The 12,566-nt window shown below is 33.2% G+C and overlaps 1 protein-coding gene across 1 annotated transcript in view; it reads left to right on the top strand.

Moving 5' to 3' along the window:
• Window positions 1-12,566, top strand: part of LOC150103354 (techylectin-5A-like) — a 31,348-nt gene continuing 18,782 nt past the window's right edge. Inside the window, exons 1-2 of the mRNA XM_090398033.1 lie at window positions 1-120; window positions 8,860-9,037. Of these exons, the coding sequence (XP_090254159.1) occupies window positions 8,881-9,037 (157 nt within the window). The 5' untranslated portion in view covers window positions 1-120; window positions 8,860-8,880. The remainder of the gene's footprint in view (window positions 121-8,859; window positions 9,038-12,566) is intronic.

The raw sequence follows: 12,566 nt of genomic DNA, 5'->3' as shown, positions 1-12,566 counted from the left end.
AAAAGACTCGTGTAATTGTTCTGTAACACAAAGTTGATCATATTGTAAACGACAGATTTCTATTATTAAAGAAACTGTTCAAGTTGAAGAGATTGTAGTAACTTAATATTGCCAATAAAGGTAAGTGTTTAATATTGTGACAAGATCGAAATTATAAGAACTATAGAATGCTTTATCACAAAAGATATAACATATTTAAAAATTCTTTCATGTTTTGATACCCATGTTTATATATATATAAACAGAATTTATTTTATATTTACTTGGAGTTGCCAGGATATTTAACTATTTCAGATACACGATCGTGAAGGCAGAACCGAATATCTCCTTTTATTAGAGTATTTTCTTAACAGAAAAAAATATATAAATGGCGAAATGTATATATATTTCAATGAGCGTGCGTTTCAAATAGCCAAATAATGAGGCAACTCTGAGAATAGCAGTGCAAATCCATGCTATCAGTAATAGATTTAGTTACAGGCTTTTGAAAAGTAAAGCGCTATGTTACTTATAGATCAGAAAAGTAAGAGATAAGAAACTTCTATAAAAACAAGAATAATGAACAGGTGCATTGGTATTATGTTCTGTTATTAACTAATTAATAATTAATTAGTAGAAATCCATATTTTGAAATTTGGTTTGAGTATCACCGATGTTCTAATTTTTGTAGACAAAACAATATCACAGAACGCAGAACATTACTGTTTCATAAGGTGAAGCAAGATGCTTTTTATACTCCCCGTTGTCTGATATCTAGGAAACAATGAAGAGAAAACAATTATGAGCTTTCAGCTCGCCCTGTAAAGTCAGGGGGTTTACGTATCCTCACTTGATATTAAAATGGCTTTAGGTATTTTATGTTTGTGGAGTTCTTTTTCATTGTAGTTTGCAGTTTGCTGTACCAGTTGATTAGGGTGTGTAGTCGACTTCGAAAATAACTTTACTGCTAGAGAACGTAAGAATGAGGAGATATATGGGAGAGTTGTGTCCCAGTGACTCCCAACATTTCTGAAGAAATGGATCATTTAGAATCATTCGTAAACATCTGTTTTCTACTCGTTGCAATTTAAGTACATTAGAATATATTAGATATATCTCTCAGAATAAAAGCATCGCTCCAAGCTGGAGAGATAGAACAATACAATTTATGTGTATTAATTAATATTATTTTGGCATTTGTATTTTAAAATTGTGTCGTAAAATTAGATAAAATTAGATATATCAGAATATAAAATTAGATATATCACAATATAAAACTATATATATATATATATATATATATATATATGTAGAAAGTATTTTACCTTGGGTATAATAAATGTTAAAGATACCAAGCAATTTTAAACCTGGTTTTACTCCATTTCCCAAGTAAGCAAACAGACAAACAAGTCAAGTTTGCGCCTGCAAGTGTTGCAAGTCTAGCTGATCCTACAGGTAGTGCAAGACCAAGCAGGATCAGCTAGACTTGCAACACTTGCAGGCGCAAACCTGACTTGTTTGTCTGTTTGCTTACTTGGGAAATGGAGTAAAACCAGGTTTAAAATTGCTTCGTATCTTTAACATATATATATATTTAAAATTGTGTCGTAAAATTATATGTATATATATAAATTTATATAAATATAAATATATATTTATATTTATATATATTTAAAAGTGTGTCGTAAAATTAGATATATCCAGATCATCATAATAATAAGCACATGACTCCGAGCTGGAGAAACAGAACAATACAAGACGCAAGACGTTGCTGACTATAAGGGTGAAGCAAAATGATTTTTTAACATCTGCTATCTGACAAGGATTGCTGTGTGAGGAAACAATACAGTTCTTATATAGTTCTTATATAGTTCTTATAAGAACTGGGCGATGGACTGAGTCCTTGACTCTTTATCCCGTCATCTGAATGAAGAATATCTGTTTGGATGGAGTGTTATTGAGCTAAAAAGCTTTAGTCATGGCTGGGTAACGGCAATAGCCGAGCCTCAGTTAAAACTTCATTGGCTACAGCGTTGCCATTTGTTAACCTGGAAGTCCTAAAAAGGACTTTATTTCAATTCATTCCTCCATCATTTTGGTATTCGAAACAATACAACTTCTGTGCATTAATTAATATTATTTTGACATTTGTATTATAAAATGGTGTTGTAAAAATATACCAGTAAAATATATTCATATTTTCCAAAAAGCATTAGAATTTTACAATAGTAAAACTTGATTATTTTTGCTTAGTTATTTTATTTATTTTATATAATTAGAATTTTTATTTAATTAAATGCATAAATATAATATAGCAGAAGGTATATGGACATAATTTTGCTGTTCACAATCTGGTCTTTCGTAGCTGTGCAATAACATTTAATTAATGATTTTTTTTTTATTGAACTGAATGAATTATATAAAACTAGAGTTCTTTTTAACCTTTCATAATATTTCAAAACTTTTCAAATTTGAAGTCCGTAGACGCCGTATCTCGGTTTTGGCAATGATGTCTTCTGCTAGAATAAGTGGTAGGGTCGCAGATTCCGTTTCCACACAAAGTTTGTAGGCGGGATTCGAACCCATGTCCTCTCGGCTGGAGAGTGCATACGCTAACTACTCCCCCAACCAGGCTGGAATAACATTCCAATGAAAACGGAATTTACCAAATTTTATATATATGCAATTAAAAATATAGAATTTTTTTTGGCTACATGGGTGAAGCAAGAATACTTTTTGATATTCCCCGTTATTTGTTAGAAGAAAATGTATGGATGGGGTAACATAGAGCTATAAGCTCCGATCATGGCAGGAGGGTAACAGCAATAGCCGAGCTTCAGTTAAAACTTCATTGGCTACAGCATTGCTATGCATTACCCTCCCTGAGTACCTTCGTACGACATGTCTACAATGGAGCGATTTTCAAGTAAAGCCCTTTCTAAAAATTAAGACGATCCCCAGACCACTCCCTGTGAGTGGCTGAAAAATCGTCCAACACCGCGTTGGTTCCACTCAGCGGCCTCCCCCCCCCCCCCCACTGAGCAGAACCGCTTATATTCCAAGGGAAAGCATCCACCGACAAGGCCCCTCACGGGCTGCGCTGGAGAACATCTTCCCAAGAGACTCAAAATGCTCTCTAAGGGCAAACCCCCGAAATCTAAACCCCCCCCCCCTCACCAAGAGCAAAATTCCGGAATAAACCAAAGAGCGCGGAACTTTCCATTCCATTTTAATCGCGTTTTACGACATGCATGGGCTACGGTGGCGATTTTTAAGTAAAGCCCTCTCTAAAAATTAAGACGATCCCCCGGATCACTCCCTGCGAGTGGCCGAAAGATCGTCCAACTTAGCTTTGGTTCCACTCAGTAACGTCCCCCCCCACCACTGAGCAGAACCATTTATATTCCAGGGAAAAGCATCTACTAACAAGGCCCCTCACGGGACACCCTCCCCAGAGACTCAAAAATGCTCTCTTAGGGAAACCCCTCGAAATCTAAGCCCCTCACCAGGAGCAAAATTCTGGGAGAAATCTAAGAGAGCAAAACTCTGCGTCCCATTTTAGTCGCCTTTTATGACATGCATGGGTTACAGGGGGATTTTTAAGTAAAGCCCTATTTAAAAATTAGAACGATCCCTATACCACTCGTTAGTGTCCGAAAGATCTTCCAACTCAGCGTTGGCCCACTCAGTGACAGGCTCACCCTACCACCGAGCAGAGCCACTCATATTCCAGGGAAAGGCATCCACCGACAAGACCCCACACGGGCCACGCCGGAAAACACCCTCCCCAGAGACTCAAAATGTTCTCAGGGCGAACCCTCCGAAATCGAAGTCCCCCCCCCCCTCACCGCGAACAAAATTCCAGAAGAAACGTAAGAGAACGAAACTCTGCGTCCATTTTAGTCGCCTCTTACGACATGCATGGGCTATAGTGGCTCTATTCTTAACCCGACCACCACACGAGGTTAAAAATATAGAAACTATCAACGATTAACATTTCTGGCATAAAGGTTGAAGCAAAATGCTTTTCATAATCCCAGCTATCTGATAGGGAAACGCTGAGTGGAAAAATTTATGAGCCAATTGTTCGCTCTGAGCGGGCTTGAAGATTAGACATCAGAATTGGAGTTTAAGATGGCTTTTGGTCTTTTATGTTTGAAGTAATCTGTGCGTCGTATCCAGGTAGTTGAACCAATTTATTGTGGGTGTACAGGTGCTTTTTGACAATTGACATTTATTCTTTAAGGGTGAAGCGAAATGCTTTTCATATTCCCCTATCTGTCATGGTTACAGTGAGGGTAAAATTTACGAGCAGTTTGCTCGCCTTGAATGGGCATGGAGATTATGTATCGCTATAGGAGGCTAATAATATAGTTTTTGGTCTTCTATATTTAAATATGTCCGTTGTCTCGTATGCTGCAGCTTGTTGAACCAAATCGTTGGGATGTGTGGACGTCTTTAGAAAAAATTTGGAAGCTAAGGATTGTAGATAAGAGAGAATATAGGGAATATTTGTGTCTCTGTGGAGTTGGCTGTTTCTAACATACCACGGGGCGTTCAAAATCATTCTCAAGCAAACAGGTGCTTTTTAGTTCTAATAAGAACTGGGCGATGGACTGAGTCCTTGACTCTTTATCCCGTCATCTGAATGAAGAAAATCTGCATGGATGATGTTATTGAGCTAAAAGCTCTAGTCATGGCTAGGTAACGGCAATAGCCGAGCCTCAGTTAAAGCTTCATTGGCTACAGCATTGCTATCCGCTACCCTGGAAGTCCTAAAAAGGACTGGTATAACTCCCTGTACCACCCAGGTGCTTTTTAATATACACGTCTTTTATGTATACATTTAACATTTTTATTTTGAAATGGTGTCATTATGAATATATTATAAAAATAATATACATATAAATATAAAATAAATTATAAAAATATTTATTTATATATATTAGAAGCTACTTTATTTATAATATAAGTAAAATATAGTGAATAAAAATATAATTGATTCATTATTTAGTAATTACATAGTGAAAAATCCAACTATAAGCAGTTGAGTTGTTTTGAAATAAGTGACTTGTAACCGCGTAGTAGTAGTTCAAGGTTAAACCAGTCAGACGTACAAAATGAGAACTGTTTTGTTTCTAACAAAAGCGCAGTAGCGCATAACGCATCAATAAACGATTTTCGCGGTTCAATGAATGCTTTGTACATTTTTCTGCTCCAGAAATACAAATTTACTGTCTCATCGTGTTACTCCAGAAAAACACATTCAGGCAGGGAACTGTTGAAATCAGCATTCTCTTCAGATATGGAAGTAGTCTTTGGATGGCTATTTAGTTGTAATCTGTTTTTAAAAGTGTTATCTGTCTTCGTGAAAATATTTGCTTTCTGTATTGATTAATTTGTTATCGAAATAAAAATGATCATCATAACTAATCTAGTAAAAAAAGAAACCATAGCATAATTCCTTACAAAAGCAAGGAATTATGCTGTCTTAACAATAGAGTAAGTTTTCTTAAAAGAGGCAGAAAACACTTAAATCATCAAAACAACACAGAATTCACGAAAATGGTAATATTTTGAATGGAACAACTACATGTCACCAAGAAAGATCTTGAGTTAATTAATCATACCGAGATGGTAGAGTTTCTCTCCTAGAAACAGGCAGATCAGGTCGAAAAATTAATACAATTAAAAGACAATAAATGGGCCTTACGGACTTCCCTGCTTAGGCTCTGTTCCAAGCAAAGTCCACTTACTAAAAATGAGAATATTCTTCGATTAGAAGGAAAGAGTGAAATATTTTAACTTACGTCCAGGATATCCACGTGTCTCTTCTCTCCATAGAGCCTTTTCTCATAAAGCAAAAATTGTCAGAAAACTTGAAAACATTATACAATAAGAAAAATGGAAAACACAGTCCTCCTGCACTTATTCTTAAGAAATGGGTGGATGATATTTAAGACAAGCAGCTAGCGAATGTTGAGCTTAGCATATTATCAAAATGTTTGGACTAGTAATAATACTAATACGAACTTCGTTCGTAAATTTCATGATTTCAATAAGAGATGTCGAAATATTCCTTTTGAAATTTCCAACCGACTCCTATTTAAAATTTCATTTAACTTATATGAAGGAATGCTCCCCCACGTAATATTTTTACAAATTCAAAGCAGTTAGACGCCTTGCTAAGAACAATAACAAGACAACAAAGGCTGAATCACTGTCGTTCTTGCTACCACACACGTCGCCATTGTTGTTATTACTATTATTATTATTAGTATTATTATTAAAAAGTCTCCTAATTAGTTCAAAAAGAAGACCACAATAAAAAGGAATGTGAACCATCAAACTAGATGCAATAACACCAGAATATATCGGCAATTTCACTTTGATCAGACCTTTCAGATCATTCATTTGACCTCCTAAACATCAGCCTACTTCCAACACACCCATCAAATACCGTATATATATATATATCAAACCGGTGTCATCCTCAGATAAGCTAATTAAAAAGCTTCGAGGATGCAAGCTGAGACATTACATCTCAACCGAGATCGACAGAAAGAAAAAAAAAAATAATAATTATACTTATTTATTACATTCAAGTGCTGTAGCTAAAGCAGTTAAAAACATTAAAAGCAAAAATTGTAAAAAATATATAACTTACTGTTATACTATAAATGCTGTTAAAAAATGTAAGCTTATCCAATTGCTAACTATAAATTACCATCTATAGTAACTATTATTAACACATTATACAAAAAACGGAAAAATTTGTATGAAATTCACTGTAAAAAAAAACAAAACTAGAACAACACGTTTTGTAAATGCATAATATGCAACCATAATGTTAATGAAAAATAATAATAAAAATAAAAATAAATTATTATTATTATTATTATATATTATATAACATTAACAAGGAATTGCTTCAACATCACCTATCGAAACAACAGAGACACATATCTTACAACACGACCTACAACAACAACTCTCTACATCCCCACACCCTTCAACAACTCATACGGTTCTTTTATGAGATCACATCAGATACCCACGCAACTCAACAACCTACCAAGAAAGTGAAAACACGTAGATAACTACAGAACATTAAAAAACGAACTCTGGAAAATATACCAACAAAGTTAAGAAACCATTAACACTAATATACACATCACAAATCACTAGCATCCAATGACTACATCCCATACATAAACAGTAGCAACAACACAAATAGTGAAGGCTAAATCCCACTCTCTTCATAAAAGCTAACCCAAGCTTCGAAGTAGATGGGATTAACTTGCCTCACTCATCTACAAGTAATCCTTATAAGCAAATGCAGAAATTTGTATGTATAATCGTTCTTTCTCAAACTTAAAAAAAAAAAAAAAATAAAATAAAATAAAAATAAAAAAATAAAAATTATACAAAAAAGTTTGTATAATCTTCATTGTTAATATTAGAAGAACACGTGTTGTAAATACATAATATAAAGGCAAAAAAGTATTATTAAAACTTTTAATTGAAATCCAACGTAGGAATTGCAGCACTTAGTCCTGAACTCTGTAAAATTATAAGATGCAATGTCACACAAGATGTTTATTGTATGTATAAATATTTTAGCAATCAATAAATTATTATGTGACACCTCCAGGGAGTCCAAAGACTCATCGAGGGAGAGTGTACCAACAGAAAAAAAAAAAATGAAAAATTGTAGTATTATGTACGTAAATATATTAAATTGTATGTATTATATAAATAGGTATATTATGTATATATGTATGTGGGTATTATGTGTATTATATCATTATATTATAATGTGTATATTATAATATGTGTATAGATTATATTATAATATATTATAATATGTGTATTATGTATTATATAAATTCTATGTATATGTATGTAATTTATTTGACAGAATGGAGATCCTATAAAAATCATTTTGAAAAGTTATGCAAAATATGAAATCACATTATTATATTGTACCATGAAGCTTCGTATATATTCTACGAGCCTAGAATTTATGGTTGTCAAAGGTTTATAAAGCTAGTAATCTATTAGTTCCATAGTGTATTAGCATTCCAACTGTCTTTCGAGTTATTAATTGTGACTACAAGAAACTATTCATCTTATGTAAAAAATATTTGTGCTAAACATATGAAGAACTTTACCGAACCTAAATATTCATTATAAGCACGAATGAGACTGCTTGATTCACTACAACTTACAGCACTAGAAATTTCCATCAGATATCGTTTATCTCTTTGGTTTTGTGTGCTTCATGCATGTTGCTTCACTTATCAAAGGGGGAAACATACTACGAGATAGATAGATAGAGATAAAACAATGGACTCTCCTATCTCTTAGTATCATAGCTCGGGGATAAGGATTAAATAATCTGAAAATCCTGTTCCAGAGAATAAACAGAAAACTTTTTTCAAGCCACTTCAGGCCTCCAGTAAGCAAGGTGGTGGAGGTGGGCTGGTCTTGCAATAGGCTATAAAATCATCTTTCTCCTATTGCAAGACTACCATCACCATTTATACTTGTTATAAACGATTTATTTCAAAAGATTTTTAATTAATTTTTTCATGTATACAAAGGTCAAATTTGTACAAAAACGTTTCTCAAAAAGTTCTTTCCCCCTTGTGCCATCTTGTATACATAAAATGTATAAAATATAGTGAATTATTAGAAAGAAAATACACCAATCCACTTATATAATGTTTATCAGTTTGAACTAGGGCAGAGTTATTAACACAAGGTGTCATTTTCTGTGGCTAGTTACAAAGCAAGTCGATACCATAAAATACATTTACCAAAATAACAACTACTGATTTTTCTCGGTGCATTCACTTATTCGACCTTGTTTCGCAGGCCTAGGTCCAAGAGATCAGCATGATACTCGCCGCACATTTTGTTGTTTTATGCCTGTCTATCGTTCTGTGCCATTCCAAGAGTCATGTGTACGAGGAAGCCAACTGTGAAAATTCACAGCTTCGTGTTCTAACTGAAGCGATCAGTTTATTAGCAGAGGCTAAACAGATGGTCGAAGGTTGGTATTATTTTTTATTTCTGTTATTTTAACTAATCTACTGACTAATAAAATGTTTACACAGTCTTATAAACAAATGTGAAATATTTGATTGCTATCTAAAACACGACTCGACTAGACTCATAATTCACGTATTTGTATCTAATCATATGAATACAATAACAAAAATAATAATAAATTTTTAAATCATATAGTATAATTAAAAAAATTCAAAAATATATAAATTTTCGTTATATTTTATGGATATTATTAAAGTATAATAATACACCATTTTATTTTATGTATACAAAATAATAAGACCAGTTCAAATGATAGTAATTTCGTTGTCCGTATCGATTGCGTCAGACAATTTCAATTGCCTATGTTCAATTATTTTGTATTATATTATACAACTGATTTTCGCAGCAAAATTTATAGTAATTTCGTTGTCCGTATCGATTGCGTAAGACAATTTCAATTGCCTATGTTCAATTATTTTGTATTATACAACTGATTTTCGCAGCAAAATAACTTCCGAACTGTATAATAGTAATTATTGAAATAATGTTTTCTAGAAAAAAATTAGATATATTTTTTCTAACATTCGGATAGTTATTTTGAGCAAATATTATATTATAATATACTGATTAATTAAAATATATAAGGTATTGGAACATATGTGATTCAATAATTTCTTATTATGCAGTACAATTTATTTTCGGGTAAAAATCACTCCAAATCATCAACCATTTTCATTTCTTTTATCAAAATTTGAACTGTTTGACTTACTTCACATGGAAGTATGACATATCAAAGAATCATATTATTTTATTTTATTATTATTATTTTTAAGCCTTCAGTAAAGAAGTATATAGTGATGAACCTTTTTAAATTGTTCACAGGTAGATTTTAAATAATGAAATTCCTTTGATATAAATCTATTTAGACAAGTGGCAGGCTATGGCTATTTCTTTAGAACTGGGTTGTGAAATTTCTTGTTTTTGTAGAACCTGTTGTTAATTCATAGACATAATAAAAACAGAAAGCAGATGACATAAAAATATATCGCTCATCAACTGAAGTTATAATTTTTTAAACATGTATTCAAACAAACAAAATGCATTTTTACCAGATACGCTTGTGCACGGATCATGATTTTAATTTACGTGCAGGACATGCCAAATCGCCCTTTTTAAGGTAAAATGATGACTTTAGGGTGTCAATTTTTTTTAAATAATATAAATTAATTGAAAAAAAAGCTAATAATATTAAAAAAAAAATAAACTCAAAACATATTTCTCAATCTTATTGTCTTTAATGTTTCAGTCTCCTCAAAATCATTTGTCCCTGGGGTAATATCATCTAATAATGAAGTTACATTAATAATAAACATTTTCTTTTCTTTCCTTTTTTTTTAATCACAGCATCAAACTCATATAGCCTCGACGGTTTTAAGTTCAAAGATTTCAACGGTATAACACAAAAAAGAAAACCCAACTCTTTGCAGTAACAGTACTTCATATTTGAAACGTTTATATTTAGTGTTATTTTATTCAAATATACACTCGCAGTTAATTTTTATGAAAAAATGAAGTCTCGCTGATTACTGAAAGGCTATAAAAAGATTTTAAAAAATACTACGATTTAATAGTTAAACATAGCAATAAATAAGTTCTAATTATGTACTTTCACCGTGAGTTAGATATGAACGTTTACAATAATTATTCGATGTACTGTTTTCACTGATTTGTTTTTATCTATAATAGGTATTATTTTGTGAAGGATAATTTTGGATAGAGCGTCCGTAGCTCAGTCGGTATAGACTAGCCCTTTGTTGATCGTAAAGACTTGGGTTCAGTTCCCTTGAGTGATGTGAGGAACCTTTATCTGGGCTCTTTCGACTAAAGGTGAGTTAACCGGTCTCATACAGAGCTATGAGACCAGTTAATCCCCTCCCCCCCTGATAACTCGGGTTTTTCATATCTCAAAACAGGCAAAACGGTCTCGTGAACACACAGACGGCTACAGCCATAAAATATACTTACGACAAGGAAGGCAACGGGAAACCACCGTGCTTCATATTCATCTCCATGATATAGTAGCGTATTGCTGCTCCACCAGCAATAAGGCTAAAAGGAATAGATATAGCCTTTTCTTTCCTGTGAAAAAGGAAGTCAAGCAGTCTCTCCTACTATTTTACACTCAGGGCCAAAACATTATGCCCACCTCCCTAATAGCATGTTGAGGGTCCCCCCCCTCCCACCTTTGGCGGAGATAACCACTTGCCCAAGTCCTGACACTGATTCCACTAAACCACAGAAGGTATCTGAAGGTATTCCCTACCAGATACGTGGAAGAGATAAGCGATCGAAGGAGGTGCTGCCATCGACCAAGGATATTGCGTTCAACATGATCCCACAAATGTTTGATGGGATCCATATCAGAAGAATTACGACAAAAAGAGCACATGGAATGCTCTTCGAACCATGCTTGTACAATGTGAGTCCTGTGTCAGGGGACGTTGTTTTGTTGGAAGAGTGAAGATCTATCCTGCCACATTGTCAGTATGTAAATCTATACTTGTTCCGAAATAATCCCCAGGTAAGAATTAGTGTTCAGTGGAGATAAAAGGACCGGTTCTCATGTTCATGAGAACGATAGCAATACCAGGATACCGCCACTATTAGCCTGTTTCCAGCCATCCATGCAACTAAGGACGTTGACGATGCATTTTTTTAACAGTTTTCACGAGAGAAACACTTCAGATATTGTCTCCACACAAGTCACTGAACATCAGCTGAATACTACAATTTTTTTTATTTTTTTATTACAGCATTTTATATCCAGCACAGCGTGTGTGTGTGTGTGTGTGTGTGTGTGTGTGTGTGTGAGATTTTATAATTAATTCACTTTGAATACTGAACTGGCGGAGCAGAGGATTTTAAGAGATAAAGGTTTTAAAATAGCCCAACGTGTGCATTTCTCCTTCGTAATTGTTCACAATTACAGTTAGTGGGATTAGAAGATAAACAAATGTTTATCTCATAATCCCACTTCCTGTTCCTATATGGTCTTCAATGTCCAGTTCTTGGTGTTCATTCTTTTCTTTTTGTCCATCTGTTGTCAGAAATTCTCATCACAATTTTTTATTATTATTGTTGCAATATCAATTAAATTTGTTTCCTTAATCTTCTTATCTATCCGTGTTATGTTCAGAATAGCAGTCTTCGTGTTTTACTGTTAATTTCAGTCTCTCAACTCTTTTATGTTAAGGTTCAAGTGTTTCATTTTTTAACTCTCCTTGAAATAAATCTGTATATTAACTTATTAGCATATTTCATATTAGACATCAAGCAATTCAAAGATGTTGTAAAAATACAGCATAAAACTTCAACTATATCAAATACCTTTTATATAATAATCTTAAATATATAATTAAAATTACGAATAATTAAAAATCATATTAAAATTTGAAAACTTTGTTAATAAAAATGATAAATATAAAACACACCAATAACTGATATTCATGAAATATTTTAGAGCATCACAT

Source organism: Typopeltis vanoorti, chromosome 9 (assembly GCF_054136105.1).
Source record: "Typopeltis vanoorti isolate ZY-2024b chromosome 9, IOZ_Tvanoo_1.0, whole genome shotgun sequence".
NCBI lineage: Eukaryota > Metazoa > Arthropoda > Arachnida > Uropygi > Thelyphonidae > Typopeltis > Typopeltis vanoorti.
This window is presented reverse-complemented; position numbering and strand designations above follow the sequence as displayed.